Source organism: Cibotium barometz, chromosome 30 (genome assembly GCF_041138505.1).
Source record: "Cibotium barometz isolate CiBa-2024 chromosome 30, ASM4113850v1, whole genome shotgun sequence".
Taxonomy (NCBI): domain Eukaryota; kingdom Viridiplantae; phylum Streptophyta; class Polypodiopsida; order Cyatheales; family Cibotiaceae; genus Cibotium; species Cibotium barometz.
In genome coordinates this window covers 48,275,109-48,297,532 of record NC_141075.1, presented here as the reverse complement: position 1 = coordinate 48,297,532, position 22,424 = coordinate 48,275,109, and the positions used below count along the sequence as shown (strand labels likewise).

The 22,424-nt window shown below is 39.6% G+C and overlaps 1 protein-coding gene across 1 annotated transcript in view; it reads left to right on the top strand.

The window, feature by feature from the left end:
• Positions 1-18,293: 18,293 nt before the first annotated feature.
• MGP2 (MALE GAMETOPHYTE DEFECTIVE 2) overlaps positions 18,294-22,424 on the top strand; it is a 95,929-nt gene continuing 91,798 nt past the window's right edge. The window contains exons 1-2 of the mRNA XM_086824364.1: positions 18,294-18,532; positions 18,603-18,676. Of these exons, the coding sequence (XP_086680490.1) occupies positions 18,418-18,532; positions 18,603-18,676 (189 nt within the window). The 5' untranslated portion in view covers positions 18,294-18,417. The remainder of the gene's footprint in view (positions 18,533-18,602; positions 18,677-22,424) is intronic.

Below are 22,424 nucleotides of genomic sequence, written 5' to 3'. Positions count from 1 at the left end.
AGGTGTCCTTCTTTGCATTGTTGGATGCTTCTTGGCTCTTGGCTCTTTGCTCTTTGTCTTTGACAGCTCCTTTGGTGTGGATGACGTTCTTCTTTGTTACCACTTGATGCTTGGTGCTTTTATGCTCTGTTCTTGATTTCCTTATGTGCCTTTGATGCATTTAGTGTGGATGCCATGATGTGTGTTGTGGTCATCTCATGCACTTGTGATTTGGACGTGCTTAGGATTATGCTTATGCATTCATGCTTTGCCTTGTGAGGTGCTTGATTTGCCAGAGGATATGTGACCCTTCCCCAATGATTTTCCCAATGTTAAATGCCATGCGAGATGTTCTTACCATGAGCTTGTGACAAGTCTCTATGGCAGTGTCTATACTCTCTTACAAGATTGAGTTCTGATTTTTTATGTAATGGACTGATTTGAAGCTAGTGAAGATGATTTAGATGCAAACTATGCAATAAAATTAAATTGAATCTAGCGAAAAGCATTCAAATTGAGCAAGCAATGAAAATGGATAAGATGGACTTGGATGCAAGAGAGGGCTTCCCACTATAGATTAATACTTTAATTATCCAATTTTGAATCTTAATTGGCCTAATTTTTGCTAATGATACACTAATAATAATGATTAGTGCTTAAACAATGTGATTAATAACAACACATTTTGGTGGCCAAAATTGAACTTGTACAATGCAGCATTGAGAGGGGTTTTTGCTTAGCATTCTTGCCCTAGATTAGGAGAAGTGGTTTCTACTAAAAAACTAGCTCAAAACCTTATGAAAATGCCCAAATATGCATAGAATCAGGCGACTATGTTTTTGCTTTTGTTGTGGTTACATCCATGGATGAACTATGCCAAAATTTCATTTGTAGAAACCTTGTACCAATGCTAAGATAGCCCTAAAAGGGCTTGACCCAATTTGGAACATGCATGGAGAATTTATCAAAAAACTAGTCGCCATGACGACAACGATGATTACGAGCTATGCAGCACAAAAGCGCTGAATTTCTCTAAGCTGTAGATGCACCTAGGCCTAGGTAATTTGCTCCTAAAGTTTCAAGGGAAACGGTGACTTGGTTGAGGAGAAAAAGCTCTTGCAATTTTGGACCACAAGTAGGAGAAGTGGATAAGCTTGACATTAGTGACTTAATCAAGATGATTATCACTAATTAAACTAAGAAATGCCTTCTGGATACTGAAGGGGAATGAGAAAAGCTCATGGAGAGAAGGGAGGTTCTGAAACCATGTTGAGAAACATAGGTACCATGTGCATGATTATGGTGATTAATCTTAATCCTAAATTAATGTGGTTATTAAGCTAATCTAAGGTGGATGATACCTAAGCTTAAACATGATTATTAGCTACAAAACTAATTAAGCTTAGACTCGAGCACAATTAGGTTACAAGATTGAGACTTGTACATAAAGAGGCTTGAGAGCTTGCTTCGTATTTCATTGCTTGAGATGGCCCCCTTCTATATAAGGAGGTACACCTTTGGGCTTGTACATCAATGTGGGATAATTCCCTTTGCTCATATGGCTTCATTTTGGACTTTACTCTTACTTGGCTTACTCAACTCAGTCCCTATCTCTTCCTTGTGCGCACCACATTTCTCAACAAGAATAACATCTTGCAAATTCATTGCTTAATGAAGTTCATACACAAGTGTGATGATAGGTAAATGAGAAATTTTTTATTTTAGGGCAATGAAAGAGATTCCCATTAGCCTAGTGATTGTAACATTTGCCATTTTGTGAATGTGCACTCCAAAAGAGGTTTGTCCCATTTCTCCCCAACACTACTTAATTACAATTGTAACACTGGCACCACCATCTACGATTGCTATGGCTTTCCATCCTTAAAATTAAATTTTGGTTGGTTACTTAAGAAAGTTCATCACTACACGTGTGACAATAGGCAAATGATAATATTTTGATTTTAAGGTCACAAAAGAGATTCCCATTTTGTTTCTTAATAAAGTTCATCATACATGTGTGACAATAGGTAAATGATAAATTTTTTATTTTAAGGTCATGGGAGAGATTCCCATTTTGAGGTCACAAAAGAGATTCCCATTTTGTTTTTTGATTTTAAGGTCACAAAAGAGATTCCCATTTTGTTTCTTAATAAAGTTCATCATACATGTGTGACAATAGGTAAATGATAAATTTTTTATTTTAAGGTCATGGGAGAGATTCCCAATTGTGTAGTGATTATACCTTTCTACCATTTTGACAATGAGTTTTGTGTCCTTCAACAAAAAGGAGGTTTGTGTAATTTCTCCGAACAATGCTTGATTACGGCACCACCATCTATGAGAGGACTACCAAAAACTAAGTGACTAAAAGCAAGTGAGTAAAAAAAGCAAGTGAGTAAAAAAAGCAAGCAAGAGTGTACAAATAAAAAGCAAGCAAGCAAGCATGATTTTAGTCAACATTAAAAACACTTCATTTAATTAACATATTAAATTGTGATTGTGGTACTAATAAGTATTCCTTGTATCACATAACATAGTACAACTTGTTTTTGGAGACTAGCTTTCAAAGAAATACAAACAACAAAATGATAAAACTACTTATCCATAGTAAACAAGGGCATACCAAACACCCAATATACATAGCCAAAATTATAAACCACCACCAACTTTGACACAAAATTGCTTGTTCACACTAAATGATAGTAAAATATGCTCCAAAAAAATTCCTTGTCCACACTAGATGATAGTAAAATTTGCTTGTCCACACTAGATTATTAAGAGACTAAGGTTATGTAGAAGGGGAAAAAAAGGGTGTGAGTGTGAAGGGACTTAAGGTCCACTAGCTCATCTATTTAAAGGTGGAGCTAGGAGGCATTTTGTATTGAGCAAGGCCTAGTTGTATTCATAAACAACTTAATAAGCAAGATAGTTTTCTTGTATTTTGTGAGTTCTTTTCCTCCACACACTTGATCTAGCATGAGCACCATGTTTTCTCAACATGGTATCAGAGCCTTGGTTGATTAGAACTCCTTGTGGTGTAGAATAGGTCAAAAAATCTTCATTTTCTCTTATCTTCTCCTTGTGGAGCTCAACCCTCAGCCATTGGAGGAACCCTAGCAGCTTGTAGAGGTCATACCTCCCGGGGAGATCTCAACATGGGAAATGAAGAGGAGGCCTGGGCGCACGCATTCGTATGGTTAATGGTCTAATTCCTTCTCTCCTCGCGGCGGCATTCCGACTGGTGCAACTCGGTGCATTTTCTGGCTGCAGTCGTGGCCGTACAGCAATACGTCACCTACAATCCATTACAGGCTGCATAGCCTTAGGGCTTGTGAAGCCCATTGAGTCAAGAGTCTACAGCTCGGTTTTCACGCCGATTGGAGGTCTGACGCGCCGGCTACAAGCAAAAAACCAGGCGGCCCTTTTTCAACTCCATGGAAGCTTTCCGTTAAAGCTTCAAATTTGATTTTTTTCTTGCTCTAATCCTTCCCTCCTTGCTCTAATCACCCAACTTCCAAGTGATGTTGTGAATGATTGTTGCTGATCCTTCTCTTGAGTTTGAAGCAGTGGCCAACCACATGAGGTATCCATAAGCCTCATTCTCATCAAGCTCCATCATCAACATCACCTTCAAGTTCTCAAAGCTTTTCAAAGTGTGCTTATGAGCACTAATAGTGTTGATTAAACACTATTGAAGCTTCTAATCTAGCAAAGGGGAGTTATTCTAAGGTGTTTTTAAACACTTAGAGTGTTATCAAACACTAATGGTGAATCTAATCACCAATACAAGCGTCATTAGATACTAAAAATGTGCTCCTAAGTACTAATCATATTTTTTAAACACTAATGGTGATCTTAATCACCAAACAAAGTATTTCTTAACACTAATGTGGTCTTAACCATCAAAGGAGGAGGTCTTTAACACTAAGGAGGCTCTTCTTCATCAACATTGGAGGCCGGGCACACACCATAAGTGCCACATTACAAGTCTTCATCGTCAACCCGTTTCTTCCAAGGAGAAATGGTGCAACCATGAACCATTGTCTTCATCCCATAAGCCAAAGAGGTTGAAGATTTCTGGTTTTTCATCATAAAACTCATTATTTTGAGTGGTTTTAAAGTTGGGCACATGTACACTGAGTGTTCATCTTCAATGTTTTTATGTATCACCCTTGAGGCTCTTGTTTGTAAGAGGCATAGGCATGTCATAAGCCATATGCTCTCATTTCCCAAGCCCAAGGCATGTTATTCCGCTGCATATTCAACATTTTCATCTTCTAAGATGAGTTGTAAGGTTGAGCATAGCATCACTAAGTGCTCTACCTTGTTGTTTGACATGATTTAAAACATCTCTTGGCATTGTCTTTGTAAGAGGCATTGGCAACATTATGAGCCATGCCCTCTCCTTCTTGAGCCAAGGATGATGTACCTTATTGGTTTGAGCATTTACCTCAACCACTTACTCCTCTCATTAAGCTTGTATCTTCAAACCCTAATGGGTATCATGTAACCAACATGCACAAAAGTTGTTGTAATTGTGGAGTAGACACTGCCCTTGACCAATTCATAATGCAAGTGGTAAGACCCTCCCTTTCCCTTTCCCATATAAATCTACCTCATTGCCCATGGAGGAGGTATGGTATTAAAGGAAGCATCAAGCATGTTGAAGGAACATCTATAAGCAAACCACTTAAGCAAGGGTGGCAGCCTTGTTTTGATCATTGTGTGAGAATGGTCAAGGTGGAAAGCATGTGGAAGCAATGGCATGTATGTCTAAAGCATGTATGTCTAAAGCATGTCAACTACAAGAGGTCAAGCAAGCACAAAGAGTGGGGTGCACCATCATTGAGGTGTACATCTTCATCGACATCAAATAAAGACTTAGATGGCATCATTGTATTAGCCTCTAAGGCTCTAGGAACATATTTGTAAATCCTAGATAACCACACCACCATGACATCCTTGTATGCCTAATGTTATAAAGGCAACCTATGTCCAATACCACCTATTCCATTCTTTCATAGTTGGTATTGAGGGGGATATTAAGAGACTAAGGTTATGTAGAAGGGGAAGAAAAGGGTGTGAGTGTGAAGGGACTTAAGGTCCACTAGCTCATCTATTTAAAGGTGGAGCTAGGAGGCATTTTGTATTGAGCAAGGCCTAGTTGTATTCATAAACAACTTAATAAGCAAGATATTGTTCTTGTATTTTGTGAGTCCCTCTCCTCCACGCACTTGATCTAGCATGAGCACCACGTTATCTCAACATATATAATAGTAAAATTTGCTTGTCCACACTATATGACAGTAAAATTTGCTTGTCCACACTAGACGACAGTAAAATTTGCTTGTCCACACTAGATGACAGTAAAATAGGCCCCAAAAGAATTGCAAAACACTAGTAAGACCTCCACATCACCTACTCTATAGACCTGTGTATGGCTTCTCTTTTTACACAAAGATTGGAATAACTCAACCTTGGTAAGAGGAGCGGCCTACTGTATAAATTGATGCACCATGTCACTCTGTTCTGATAGAGCAAAGTACATGTGCTTGTATGGCATATAAGGATCCTTTTTTACCTCTCATTTTATCTGAAGTGGAGACTCTGAAATTGTGACAAAATATGTGATTCCCTTAGTAATTTGACCCCAGAGTTTGAACAAGAAATACATGCAACATTTTTCGTACTACCTCTCCATCTTCTATCATTGCCCTCTCAATCCTCTCTTTGAATTCCTTATTCAGTTTAGATCTCCATCTCACCAACTTGCCATCTCAACGAATAGGTTGAATATGACTTGGTATATGATTATGTTGATTGCAAGCATGGCCCCATTATTATAACCATGGCATCATCACTCTCTAAGGCAAACCCTACTTCATTTAAGTGCACTCCTTCTCTTGCAAGATCAATCTTGTATTGTTAACCCCATTTTGGGATTAAATTAGCATCTCTCCATTACATTAGTGAGAGATAGCATAATAAGTTAAAGAGAATGCGGGGGAGAGGGAGAGCTTGAGTTCCTTTGCAAGAAAACACGCACACACACGAGAGAGATGGATGGCTAAATTTTCTTCTATCTTATTGTCTTCTCTACAACCATCATATAACTAAAAAGATAACAGTACATACTATAAGGAAAAGTACTCTCCTATAATAACATGCAATGGTTGGTCCATAGTGTGAACTTGACTATATGAGTTGGTGCTAGAACTACATGCCATAACTCTAGTACTCCAAAGTGACTAGCACACAACTTGTCATCCCCACTAGCAATATCCACTAGCAGTGTATCAACCATAATCTCACCAACCATGCCAATGGCATAAGTGTAGAAGCTATCACCTAGGTGGGTCATCAATGGCCACAACACTAGTTGAGCTCAATATCTCAGTACACATACTATAAGGAAAAGTACTCTCCTATAATAACATACAATGGTTGGTCCATAGTGTGAACTTGACTATATGAGTTGGTGCTAGAACTACATACCATAACTCTAATACTCCAAAGTGACTGTCATACAACTTGTCATCCACCACTGGCAATATCCACTAGCGGCGTATCAACCATGATCTCACCAACCATGCCAGTGACATAAGTGCGGAAGCTATCACCTAGGTGGGTCATCAATGTCCGTAACAACTAGTTGAGATCGATATCTCAACACTCCCCTTCAAGCTCAACTCCACACACTGTACTCCAAGTAAGATCCTAAACCTGCGAGCTTCTCTATGCCCAATCCCTTCATGAAGATGTCAGCCACTTGATCCTCTGTGTTGACATATACTAGATCTACATCACCTACTAGAACCTTCTCCCTCATACAATGATAATGCACCTTAATGTGCTTCATTCTAACATGGTATACTGGGTTGCTGGCCAACTTTATACTACTCATGTTCTCACAATATATGGCAACTGCCCTATCCATGGGCTCACCCATATCACTAAGCAGCTTTTGAAACCAAGCTATCTTAGCAACATCCTATACTCTACCTTTATACTCGACAAAGCAATTGTCAGCTATTTCTTTTACTACTCCAACTCACAACAACACTCCCAAATGAAAACATAAAGCTGTCGGTAGATCTCCCGTCTACAACACTACCAGCCCAATAACATCTGTGTACCCATGTAGTTGTATCTCTATACAAGCCTCAAAGAAAAGTCTATAATCAATTGTGGACTGTATGTACCTGAGAATCCATCTAGCCACATCCAAGTGTGGCTTCCTAGGGACTTGCATAAACTAACTCACAAGTCCAACAGCATAGCTCAACTCTGGCCTAGTAATGTTCATGTAGATCAAGCTACACACTATGCGCTTGTACGTAGTGGGGTCCTCCAAAAGCTCACATGTATTTCTGGAAAGCAAGCTTTGTGTTCTACTCCAATGGTACTAAAATAAGCTTACAACCTATCAAACCATACTTGGACAACATGTCCAAGCCATACCATCTCTATAATAACAAGATACCATAAGGTGAACTCTCCATCTCTATGCCCAAGAAATACAATAGCTCACCCGAATACTTCATCTCAAACTTCTACTTCAAAAGCCTCCTGACATCATGTATGTCAGCATCACTATCACCAGTGCTTCACCAATGATAGTTAAGTCATCTACATAAATGACTAATAGCATGATCCCTCTATTTTTTTCACACAAAGTGAAAAAAATACATTAGATATCTGAAATCCAATGGTAACAAGATACTCCCTGATCTTATTTGATCATGCTTTGGGTGCTTGCTTCAATCTATACAAGGCTTTACGTAACCTACACACAAAATCTAGGTGTGCATTACTCTCATAACCTAGTGGCTGCATCATGTTTAGTTCTTCTTACAAATCACCATGTAAGAAGGCATTCTTACATCCATGTGATATAAGAGCTAACCTTTTGATGCAGCCACTGTAACTCGGGGGGTTCACCTAAAAATATGTAAGTATACCACGTGAGTTCAAATGATATGTAAGTATACCACGTGAGTTCAAATGAAGAGGTTTTTTAATTCAAAATATTAAGGCAAATTTATAAAAATACATTTACAGAAGGGGTTTTTTAAATAATTTTGAAAAAAAACCCATAAGTCCATAAAGAATAAGGGGTCATTTTATTCATGAAAAATTCACAGGTAAGGGTTTTTTAAATACCTCTTGAACACACATGATACATAGGGTTTCTTAGTAGTGCACCCCCTCCTAAGCACTGTAATTATAGCTCTCAAGGTTGCCATCTTGGCAATGGGGTTGAATGTCTCCTCATATTCAATGCCATAGGTCTGTGCATAGCCCTTGGCAACCAATCTTGCCTCTTATACCTACTCATTGATCCATCTACGTTATGTTTAACCTTATACAACCACTTACATCCAATCGCCTTCTTTTCCTTAGGCAAAGGCACTAACTCCTATACTGCATTTGTATACAATGCTACCCCTCATCATTCATGAAATCTTCTCATTTTTTTAAATTTCCAAGTGCCTGCTCAAAACAAGTGGGCTCCAACTCTTGTATTACTTTAACCATGTAAGCATAATGATAGGCTATATATCCATCATATCTCAACCTCTCAACAGGGTACCTAGACCTCATAGACCTGCATACACTTGGATCGCTACCAAGTGTCCTCAAAATAGCCCTGGTTCTTCTCACACTAAGAGTAACCATAGACAATGCCAAGCTCCTCATCAAGGCTTTGCTTAGAGCCACTAGAGTCACCATCCACATATGAGTGACCTATTGATAAATCACACACAAAAAGATTGATCTACCTTTTCCTTCCCTTTGTGTGATACATGTGTACCTACATCTGTCCTCAACCTTCCTAACCATGGACTAACATTGGATCCATTATTAGAGGACTCTCCAAGTCCACTAAGCACCTGTGACTCTACATGAGGTGTAGTAACATCAGTACTTCTTAAATCTACATCTTTGGTTGCCTTTCATTGATACATACTAGCTACTCATCTCATCAAAGACAACATCTCTGCTTACTTATATCTCATGAGTGGTAGGGTTATAATATCTATAACCTTTCTAATCCAAAGCGTAACCAATGAAGATAACTTCTTTGCCTTTGGATTCAACTTTATTCTTGCTTAGTTTGGAATATGCATATATGCAATACACCAAACACTTTTGAGTGAGACACATCCGGCTTTATGCCTATAAACTTCTGTTCAAGCGTCATACCATGAAGAGCTGCAGCAGTAGGAGTCATGTTCATAATGTACACATCAATTACTATACTGATTCTACCTAAAAATAATGTGAAATATTCTTTTCAAACATCAAGGCACATGCCACTTCTGCAATGTGCCTATTTTTTCTTTTTGCAACACCATTCTATTACAGAGTGTACCTGCATGTAAATTGTCTCTTGATTCCCTGGTTTCTTAAGAAATCACTGAACTCATTAGAGAAATACTATCCCCCACCATCTGATCTCTGGTATTTTATTTGTCTGCCTTTTTCCTTCTCGATCTATGCCTTTTTCCTTCTCGACCAAGACTTTAAATCTATGAAAGTAAGCAAGGACCTCACTTTTTTCCTTCGTGAAATAAACCCACACTTTTCTAATGTGATCATCAATGAATGTAATATAATACCTGTGAGCTGTAAGTATTCTAGTCTTGGTTGGTCCCTATATATCTTAATGTATAACATCTAATGGCCTTGCACTCACATGATTTTCATGTGGGAAAGCATGTTTGGCCTACTTACCAAGATGGCATGGTTCATATACTTTATGCATACCATTAACCTTAAACTATGGCAAACCTGTAACAATAATTTGGGCCTGCATAGTCTTGAGCCGTTGTATATTCACATGACCAATGCGCTTGTGCCATATGTCAATATCTGAAATGACACCTGTTCTATGCACAAACATGGATACCTCTACCTCAGGCATGTTTACATCCAAAGTAAATATCATGCCATTTCTATTACCCTTTGCAACGAAGCGACATTGATTTTTGAAGTCTTCCACAAAACCTCATTGAGAATTAGACCTCACTTGCAAACCTTGCTTAACCATTTTTCCAACAGAGAAACCAGGTTCTTTGTAATATTTGGAACATGAAGTATATATGCCAAGTACTTCATTTTGCCATCCTATATAGACAATACCACTTTACCAACATGTGCAATGGGATGCATAGTATCATCACTTATTTCTACATAACGTGGTTTTTCTATTTTTTGCATGTTTATAAACCATTCACATAATTGTTCAGGTGGTTAGAGGTGCCAGGATCCACATACCATATATCTTTAGATCTTGACACATCTCCTGTTAATGGAACTGAGCATGTGCTGCATCACAAATAGTTGCTCACTTCTATCGTCACCACCCTATTTACTTGATGATACATAGTTGCCTTGCTGCGACTTCCCACTTTTAATGTCGTTCTTCTTTTTAAAGCAATCCTTTGCCATGTGCCATGGTTTGCCATAAAAATAGCACTCTATGCTATTTGCACTGTGATTTCTTACCAACCTCCTCAATCCCTCTAGCTCCCCCTACCTCTAGGTTGGCCTCTTCTATGTATGATTATTGCTTGCTGCTGCTGTGAATCATTAGACTATTGTTATCCATAATTCTTATTTCCATGTCGGGGCGACCACCACCTTGGCCTTGATCATGAACTCTACCTCTACTTGAATTAGAGTAGAAGACATGTTCTGATGTGTTCTTGCTTTGTGAAGAAGAGTCCTCACCCAGAGGTTTTTCTTCTATGATCAGCATAGACACTAAGTTTTGAAAGTTGGGAACATTCTCCCTAATTGTAATGGAGATCTTGAATGGCTTGTACTCTTTGCCAAGCCCATTCAGATAGCCTCTCACTAAATTATCATCTTCTACCGATACATAGATAGACCCAAAAATGCCCTTGATCTTTAAAGTGTACTCATTGATAGACATGATTTTCTTCTCCACAGTATGTAGCTCTTTTTTTAGCTACAGTTTCTTTGCCTTTGTGTTGGTCTAGAACATCTACACTAGGTTCTGCCATGCAATTACTAGAGTGTTGGAATCTTATATGTGTCTTATCATTGTGTCTGTGACATTGATTGTTGAAAGCCAATACGTGACTTTTCTTGCACCTTGGTTCTAGTTCTTGAATGCCTTTACATCTACTAGAGTGGCATTCTCTTTAGGTAACTCTAGAGGCTCCTCATTGTTTGCTTCAACATAGTCCCAAAATCCTTACACCATTCTCTTTAGGTAACTCTAGAGGCTCCTCATTGTTTGCTTCAACATAGTCCCAAAATCCTTACATCTACTAGAGTGGCATTCTCTTTAGGTAACTCTAGAGGCTCCTCATTGTTTGCTTCAACATAGTCCCAAAATCCTTACACCATCAAGAAATTGGTCATTCTGAACTTCCAAGCATGGAAGTTATTTTTATCCAGGTTCTCACTCTCACAATCTGATTGAGTTTGTCATACATGTTTGCTTGCAGCAGAGTAGAAACCTGCAAACAGATAATTTATGTATGCAATTTATAACACAGTAGTATCTTATGTGAATATCGCACAACAATACTTCAGCACAACTTGTATGTCACCAGATGTGACTAGAGTACTCTAGTCACCAGATGTGACTAGAGTACTTGTACATACACCCAAGGTCAGCAATACACATGCAAACACTACCTGTAGTCCCAAAATGCACTGTTGCACTACAATAACCAAATTTTGAGCAGAGATAGTTCTCAACCATAACTGCCCTAAAATAGCTTGCAATGACCGAATAGAGACCAAAACACGTTTAAAACGTGAATTTGGTCACAAAACTATAGTGCTAAGTATTGTGCACCACACAGGCATGAAGGCAGGCACCTTCATGCTTGTGCAGATAGCTCCTCAATCAAATATGTGTAGCTCCCAGAGCTACCGAGGGGGTGTCATACCTAAACAAAAAGGGGAAGAGATGATGATACTTTTTGTTTAGGTATGACACCCCCTCGGTAGCTCCCAGAGCTACCAAGGGGGTGTCATACCTAAACAAAAAGGGGAAGAGATGATGATACTCTTACTCATGTACCGCTTCCTTTGCTTGCCACTCAACTCCTTAGCTTGAACCAAGCTCTGATACCATAAAGAGAATGCGAGGGAGAGAGCGAGCTTAAGTTCCTTGCAAGCAAATACACACACACAAGAGAGAGCAAGACACAAGAGAGAGATGGATAACTAAATTTTCTTCTATCTTCTTCTCTTCTCTACAACCGTACAACTAAAAAAATAACTCATAGCTCTAGTACTCTAAAGTGGCCATCACACAGCCTGTCATCCACTAGCAACATCCACTCACGACATATCAACCATAATCTCACCAACCATGCCAATAGCATTAGTGTGGAAGCTATCACCTAGGTGGTCCGTAGCACTAGTTGAGCTTGATATCTCAACATAATTGTCATGAAATGGCACTCTAAAGATGTTATTATTAGAATAGCTAGCTATACTGCCAAACCATGTAATTTATAAAGATCTAGTTCATTTCATTAAGTTTTGGGTGCCTAAGCAGCATGAATAAGGGCTAATTATAAAAATAAGATTATTCTCATAATACAAGACACAATCTCCCTTTGTGCCAATTGAGTCTAGTCTTATCTCCTTGCTCTCTTACTTGTCTATGGTGTGTGTGTGTGTGTGTGTGTGTGTGAGAGAGAGAGAGAGAGAGAGAGAGAGAGAGTTGAAAGGAGAGAGCTACATTCTTGGTACATGTTCCTTTCATGCTTGTATCCTTGAGTGTGAGAGTAGCGAGGAGTGAATGTCCTTGTGTACAAAACCTCACAGCGTACCTATGGTATCATTGGCAACCAGAATGCTTACCGCCTGCTCACTTAGGGGCCTTTTCAATAGTTTCTAGCTCATAGTACCTGGAATTATAATCACATAAGAAAATCCAGATGGACTCTCCGTTGAAGATCAGCAAGATCAACCAACAGATCCATATAAAAAAGCCATGGACTCATCCGTTGAGGTCCAGCAAGACCAATCAACCATATTCATGCCCGAGTTCAGAAAACAACTCTAACTCCTGGTTCCATTTTCTTCCCGGACGCACACGTGGGTATCTTCGGCGACCCAGAGCCCGACCCAGAGCCCAAGTACCATATGGTCAGCACCCTCTAGGCTCCTTCGCAGGTCACCTAGTGCTTCACTTATAGGCCGCTTCCTTGGTCCCTCATCCACCGTACCGGAAGTCCACCATTCAAATCGAACCGAGGCTGGTCAAGACCTCAGCCGCGACCTTGCCACGCGAGATGTCCTCCATTGACTCTCCGTTAGCTGTTGCAACTTTCACTTCGGTCGTCTCATGACCATAATCGACAAGATAGTCAAAATGCTTCCCGAGCATTCTTGACATAAAACAGTCTTTTAAAAACATGTTTCATAAATACAGTTTCTAACGAATTCTCATCTTTCCACATTGTTCCACATCATTTCTCGTTATTCCACATTCTTCTAAATCAATTCACTTTGCTTATTCCACATCCAGTCATATCTATTTCCATCATCCTTCATCCATTCTCATCTAATCATATCATATTACATCTCATCACATCTATCCACATCACATCACATTCATCTACATCATATCCATTTACATTTATTCTGATTCTCATCACACCACGTCACATCCATCCTCATCACATCTCATCCATTCATATCTATCCATATCCACATCACATCATATCACATCTCATCCATTCACATCTACTCCGATCCACATCACACATATCACATCACATGTCATCCATTCACTCTACCCCGATCCACATCACATCATATAAAATCCATTCACATCACATCTCATCCATTCACACATTCACATCACATCTCATCCATTCACATCACATCACATCCCTTCACATCTACCCAGATGCACATCACATCCATTCCCATCTCATTACGTCACATTCACATCTCACCGCATCTCACCACATCCATTAAGATATCATCACATCACATTCACATCTCATCGCATCCACTCACATCTCATCACATCCATTCACATCCATCACATTCATTGCATCCATATCACATCACATACATTCCATCCACATCTATCCTTATCACATCACATACATTCCATCCACATCTATCCATATCACATCACATTCATTCCATCCACATTACATCACATCTCATTCATTCCATCCACATTACATCACATCCACATCTATCCATATCTCATCACATCCATTCACATCTGATCACATTCATCCACATTCATCCACATCCATCCATTCATTCACATTCACATCTATCCACATCCATCCATTCATTCACATGCACATCTATCACTTCACATCTTATTCTCATCCATTTACGTCACATCACACCCATTCACATATCATCACATCTCATTCACATCTCATCACATTCACATTCACATCCACATCCATTTACATCACATCACATTCACATCTCCTCTTATTACATTCACATCTCATCTAATCACATCGCATCCATTTACATCACATCACATCTCATTCATTCCATCCACATTACATCACATCCACATCTATCCATATCTCATCACATCCATTCACATCTTATCACATTCATCTACATCCATCCATTCATTCACATTCACATCTATCCACATCCACCCATTCATTCATATGCACATCTATCACTTCACATCTCATTCTCATCCATTTACGTCACATCATACCCATTCACATCTCATTCACATCTCATCACATTCACATCCACATCCATTTACATCACATCTTATCACATCGAGTACCGTTTTCTATTTTCGATACCGATGTGACTTTTCTAAGTTTTTGCCAATTGCTTGGCCCAGTTAAAGGTACTTTTTCTCGATGGATATTTTCATATTCTTTCTCAAATTTCACAAGTGAAATATATTCAATATTCTTATTTTTTAGTAAAAGATTCATGGGATTTATAAAAATCAATTCTACCCATATTTCCCAATAAAAAAAATAATACTCAAAATTTCACTTTTGATAAATACTCATAATTTGAATTATGTCAAAAATTCATCTTTTACCATTTAATTTCTTGGATCTCAATTATCATAGGAATTCCACTTTTTGCATAAAATAAATTTACCAAAAATTCTTCTTTTTGCATAAAAATAAATTTACAAAAATTTACTCTTTTCTCATAATCAATTAATTATGCATAATTACAAAAAAAATATTTCTCATGAATATGATGAAAATCATTCTTTTTGCATAGGATGTCCAATCCTAGAATATGATAGGAAGTCCTCTTTTAGCATTATGCATAAAAATAAGATATGTATTATTTTTTAAAAATTTTGCCATAGCTTCGCTGCTGCTATTACTGATAATTCTCAATTTTTTTCTAAAGAATAAAAGCTTGTTATGAAAATATGATAGTAGTTCCTCTTTTATGCTTAAAATCAAACTATGAATTTAAATCATAATTTTAACCATAATCATAAACTTAATTATGATTATCCCACAAGATTAAGCTAATTCCATTATTTCTCTTTTCTCAAATTAATAGGACAATCTATTTCTCATTTAGAATCAATCAAAGTAGTTTTTAACTACTTATAAATAATCTAAAAGAAATAACCATTATTTTGTTAACAAAAAATCATAAAATACCATTTTCTTAATCTCTAGCTTATCAAGTCTAGAGTTTAGCTTTGAATTAAGAGACTATCATTAAGAAGCATCCTTTTTCAAGGGATTTAGCCATAAGGATGGCTATTCTTTTAGAGAGAGAGAGAGAGAGAGAGAGAGAGAGAGAGAGAGAGACAGAGAGAGATTTACTTAAAGAAAGCATTACAAATAAGCATAAAGATTAACTTTCTCTTAATTAAGCATTAAGACTTTAAGGGAAAGCTTGATTTGAATTAAAACAATTATTTAGAAAGCTTCTCAAGCTTGAGAGGGGTTGAGAAGAAGAAAGTTATTGAGATAAACTGAAAAAAACCATAAAATTTGATTTTACCTTCAAGTTTAGCTTGATTCTCTATTAGCAGTGAAGCCCTCGACCAATCAATTGGTCCACCAAGAGGAGAAGAGCAACTCCAAGAGTTGTTGTAGAGAGAGAGAGAGCTCCAAGCTCCCAAGAGAGGAAAATTCCAATATTTTTTTACAAAAGACTGAGGATCTATTTATAGGTGAGGGAGGCCACTAACCAAGTCCAACTGGGTTCTATAATTTTCCAGGTTTAGTTTGACTCAATTTGGATAGGATTTGGACCAGTTTGGCTCCCTTTTTTATTTGGTTTGATCTAGGAGAGAGGAGAGATAAAAATATCACAAGTTTTTTGAATTAAAAACCCTTCCATACATGTGAAAAAGGCGCCTACCTCAAGAGTCACCCTCTCCTTACCAAGGTGTTAAAAATGCATCATTATTCTAAAATATCTCATTTTTTTAGTAATATCTCATAATTTTTAACTAATAAACCTTGTACTCAGTCAACTCTTCATATTATGTGAGCATTTACTCATTTTTGGGTATTTTCTTTTATTCTTTTGGATTTATCTCATCCCAACACTTGGATTAATCCAATTGGCCCATTGGAACCTTAATTGGACCATAATCCAATATTTTTTGAAAATGTAGACCCTTAGGCTAAGGTCCCTTATACACATTTTCAATTAATTTCTAATGCACATTGGAAAGTTTATTTTGAACTTCTGTTTCAGGGAAATCCATTTTAGACACTAGGAGGATTTTTATATCCAAAGATATCTCAATTTTGGATTATCTCTCTCTAGGCCAAAACAGGGTAAAATAAGATCTTTCTTCTATTTCAGAGAGGGGAATAATTTCAAGAACAGGAGGGGAGGTTCTTACACCTTTAGACCTCAAAAGCTGGAGGGAGGAATCTTACAATATAACTCGTGTTTCGTTAGAGTGTCTGCAATCTTCCTCACATATATTTCATGCTCTTCTTCATCCTTTGAATACACCAAGATATCATCAAAGAACACGAACAAAAACTCATCCAATTGCCCTTGAAAGATGTTAAACATCAATATGTTAAAAGTAGCAAGAGCATTAGTTAACCCAAAAGGCATCCCCTTGAATTCATAATGGCCATAGTGGGTACTGAAAGTAGTTTTTAGAATATCTTGCTCTTGAATCGTGAAGAACTTCGCACCATGCAACCAACTCATCGATGTGAGGAATAGGGTATTTATTCTTTGTTCCTTTGGTACAGACGGGGGAGGTAGAGAGACCTATTTTTTTTAGTATATCCTAAGTGTCGTAACAAACAAGAGGGAGAGAAAAAAGTACAAATCACCAAACTTGAGGTGTCATAATTGTTGCATGCCAAATTTCCTAGCATAATAATAATAAAATTTTGTGTTTCAAGGTTTGAAACATGAAAATTGATCCCAAAAAGGATTTTGAGTGCTTATGACTCCTATCTTGTTACCTCTTAGTGGGCTTTTCCAAAGAAGAATTTAAAATTAAAGATCCCTCTTGATACTAAGGCGGGTTTCACAAGCGTCCGCCGGTGGACGCAGTAGCATGTCAGGCAAGGCGGGCGCACACTTTTTGGCTGCGTCCCCGCGGACATCCCCAAGTTCCATTTCACAAACACCGCCTGCCTGCAAATATAACATACCAAAACGGGGCCACAAAAAGAATGCCCTATACTCGCATATGCAGATATGGCGGAGAGAAAAAAGTATAAATCACCAAACTTGAGGTGTCATAATTGTTGCATACCAAATTTCCCAACATAATAATAATAAAATTTTGTTTTTCAAGGTTTAAAACATGAAAATTGATCCCAAAAAGGATTTTGAGTGCCTATGACTCCTATCTTGTTACCTCTTAGTGGGCTTTTCCAAAGAAGAATTTAAAATTAAAGATCCCTCTTGATACTAAGGCGGGTTTCACAAGCGTCCGGTGGACGCAACAGCATGTCAGGCAAGGCAGGCGCACACTTTTTGGCTACGTCCCCGCGGACATCCCTAAGTTCCATTTCACAAATGTCACCCGCGTGCAAATATAACATACCAAAACGGGGCCACAAAAAGAATGCCCTATCCTCGCATATGCAGATATAGTGGGAGCAGGGTGTGATGGGGCGAAGGCGAGAGAGGTCGTGGATTGACGTCGCAGAGCACTCGGGCACGGGGTTTGCGCTTGGGCGAACCATCCTTGTCGGTCGTCACTCATGAAACATGCGTCCGTGACTAGGCATGCCACCTACCGGACGCGGGGTTTGGGTGTGAGTAGAAGAAGCAGGCCATCCAGTACGTGGCATTCATGCACTGGACAAACTTTGGACGACGCACACGAACGCGGACGCTTGTGAAACCTGCCTAACTCTCCTTTGTCACTTTGTCATAGAGCCTCTATGAAATAACCTTCTAGTTCACTCCTAGTCAGCTGACGAGGAGCTGACAGATCGAGGCAGGCAAGCAAGCATGAGAACGAGAAGCTCCAAGCCCTTCAACACGCGCCCTCTCCTCCTTGCCTCCTCATGGGTCCTCCTGCTCGCCCTTGCCCTGTTGGCTGCCCAGTGGCTCCTCTTCCCACGAGGTGATTTCCAATGCGCAGAATCTAGCTTTTCTGATTGTGCCTAGCAATCGGGTTCTTAACATGTCCACAGGTCTCAAACATCCGGGCTCGGAGAAAGACTTGGTCACCATGAGGAGATTTCATCAACACGTGCAGCAATGTGTGGTAGGTCTCATTTAAACTTGTGGGGCTAGGTCCTTTCCGATCCTTCTGATAGTAGCAACTTGAGAGTCACAGCGGCAAACGGCCCGGTTGCCACCGGGTAGCCTGCGGGGATTTGAATTTGGGACCTCCCCCTTCCCAGTCACAAGCCTACACTGTTAGGCAACACACCCCTTGGCGGCTTGAGCTAGATTTTAGCTTAATAACTATTAAGTACAGCCCATAAACCTAAAACATCCTGAGAAGCGTTTATATTGTGATGGCTGCCCTTCAGGGCCATGATGTCAGCCATCATAATGGCCGGTTGTGGATGGATGGGCAATCTTGCCAGTCCAAATTATGGCCCGTCCCACATCCGGGGATTGTTCTATATCCTGCCTGAGAACACATTTTAGCTTGTTTATCCTCAATCTTGGTACTAGCCTTAATTTGATCTACAGGATTGCTAGGCCTGTGCCTGTGACTTTATTTTTCACAGGCTGTTGGAGTTCGAACTCATGACCTCTTGGTTAGGGTGGGTCCACCCAAACCGTGATACGATTTCTCATAAGAGTTATGAGGTTGCTGGGTAGGTGTTGCTTGTATGTTTCTTCAAGAACGGTATGCTGTACATACTCAGGGAAATGTACGCTAAAAAATGCATACGATGTACCATTCAAATGTGTTCGTTGTAGTGTACGTACATTCTGATAGAATGTTCACGTGCTATTTATTGGTGATGCTCTTGTTAACAGAAAGGTTTGTAAGCTATATTATGATGATGTAGAGATGAAAAGGATCTTTGTAACTCAATAATATATATAAAATATTTTTTTCTTTAAAAAGCCATGTATGTTTCCACATGGGGAGGTCCCTTGTGTTGCTTAGGAATGTGTCCTTCTTGAGCTAGAAAACTGCATTCAACAACTCTTTCTTTCTCATTTTGCTTCAAAAACTAAAAGCTGCTGGTCTAAGTTACCGACTATACAAGCTTTATATCTTCCCAAAGTTTGCAAATATGGGGAGCTATAGTGTTAAGGAGGAGGAGCCTTGTCTTGAGTGCACAGCGAACATTTAATGTGGACTAACAAGTCAAGCTGCTTGCATTGTCCCACACACTTGTGAAAGCACTGTAGATGTTGATGGATTAGCATGTGCCATTGGATCCTCTTGGTATAATGACATAGGAACAAAGCCTTGACATAGCTAGCTATGGTATATTGATTGCAAAGTTGGGGGCCATAAATGTATGTATTATGGATAGCAGCTACATCCCCCAAAGGTGGACGCCAAAGCTATACAGTCCCAAGGTAAGATTACTACAAAGTTTGGCATATAGGTCAGTCTTGGAAAGGCATGGGGCGTATGGGGGGGGAGGTGTTGGAAATTATTTCATCCCCAGATGTGCATATTCATGCTTGTATCTGGCTCCATATGAAGCCCTGCATTGGCATATCTTAGCAGAGATTATTGAGCATTTTTTCTACCATTTTTTGGTATTTTTTAGGCGTTTTATAGCACTTTTTTGCTACGGCTGGCCGACCAGCATCTTGAGGTTATATAAAAGGGCTGGCTCCCTTTTCCCTCAGATTATCTCTCTTTTCAGCTTCTGCAGTGATAGTAGGTAGCATCTACGGGACCTCCCTCATGCTGCTCCACATGATGTACTACCTTTTTTGGTGATATTCAGCAGTGATCTTCTTTTCTTCTTTATGCTTGCTGTCCATATACAGTGTGGTACAGTTATTGCAGCATTTTTGAGTGGGTATCTCAGCATAGTACCCATTCTTTCATGGTATCCGAGCGGGAAACATCTACAGGGACCTACGTTTCTTTTCCCATGCTGCTGTTGACTGTTTACAGCAAATAGGAGCTGTTCACTTGCTGCGTTTTCTTCATTAGTAACCTGCGTTTTCATGTGGAGCTGCGTTTTCACTTGGGACTGCCTCAAGTGCTGCAATTTCTTTCTACAAAGTGGTTGCGTTTTGCTACTATAGGCTGTGTTTTCTGCATAGCTGCTGCAATTTTACTATTATTAGCTGAAACCCTCTTCATAGGTGCTGAGGATAGGAACCCTGAGATAGTCTGCTTCTTCTATTTTCAGATTCCCACCCTCCCTTCCCTTTCTTTCTTCTTTCTCTTGCTGTGCACAGCTTGAGAGGAGGTACTTTGTTTTTTTTTTTCAGCAGACATGGCTTTAGGAGACCACTTCTCTACAGCCATTCCTTCTCCTATCTCTTCTCCCGCTCTATCACAGCCTGGATCCCCTGCTCGTGCCGCTCCAGAGGTGGTTTCTATTCCCAATCTTTTCTCTCTGAGTTTCTCTCATCCAGGTCTTGCTCCCAACCCTTCCAACATACCATCCTACAATCCTCCCCAAGTCAGTGACTCCATGAAGCTTACAGCAACCAACTATCATACTTGGTCTTTCTACACTCAGTTGTTGCTGGAAGGAGCTGGTGTGTGGATGGCTATCTCCACACCTCACTTGGTGGACCTTGCTCTGCAAAGCATGTTGGATGCTCAGGCTTGTCTTATCATCATTCATTGCATGACTCCATCCATACACGCACAGTTTGTCTCCTCCTGGAGTAATGCTGATCAGATGTGGACAGAGATCCAGAGGAGGTATGGGAGAGTTTTGACAGTGAAGATTGCCAAATTGGAGTCAGATCTGGAGAAGCTTACCATCACTGAGTCAGATAACTTGATTGAGAAGATTGGAGAGTTCTCCCATATCAAGCTGCAACTTGAGGAGTATGGGAGCACCATCAACAATCCCATCCATAAACTTCTTGGTAAGTTGCTTGCTTCCTTTGATTCTTTCAGGGATAATATTTATTTCCGTGATCCTCTCCCCCCTTTTGAGGAAGTCATGAGTTATCTCCACGACAAGTGTATGCTTCGCGGAAAAGGCAAGTCGGAGTTTGCTTTTGTTGCCTCTAACAAGAGCAAGGGCAAAGGCAAAGGCGGAAAAGGGAACTCCAACAAGAAGCAGCAGAAAGTCACCACAAAGTCATCTTCTGACAATGGCAATTTTGACAATTCTAACAGCATCAAGGGTTCTAGGATGAAGGAATCTCGTGAGTTTTGTGGCCGACTTGGTCATTTAGGGGCCAAATGTTTTGCCCGACAGGCTACTTCCCGCAAAGCTAAAGGCAAAGCTAAAGCAAAACAGGAGGAGTCCTCCGATGGCTCAGTGTCACAAACCCCTATATTCTAGGGACATGCGGATGCGTGTCAGGCCTAGAAACATGCGGATGCATGTATGCATTATACCTGGACATGTGTATGGATCATATGAGTGGATGCATATGAGTCCAAGGACATGGCAGGACATTTGTGGACTTTCGGGCGGTGCCCGTGTGGATTCCGGCCATGCACACATGGTGTGTTATGATGGCAGGCGGAATATTTTCAAGTACAAGAATGATGATAGGTGGTTCTCCAAGTTTACATGTGCACAATGCATAAATGATGCATGCCATAACTTTATTTTACTTTGTGTGACATTGTCTTGCTGCGTGGACAATGCTTGTTATTTTGGCTTGTGAAGTCCGAGGGACCGGGGACGCCCGGGCACCTTGTGGACACGTGTGTGCACTCCTGTTTGGGCCTAAAACTGTGGGCTTATGGGTTTTGCAGGTGGTAAGTGCGTCCACACTCAATTTACAGCTTACTTCATTTACTACTAAGGTTTATTGGTTTGCAGGTCCACACTCATTAATAAGTGGCCGGACAACTTATAATGCGTTCGCATTTGGTTGGACCA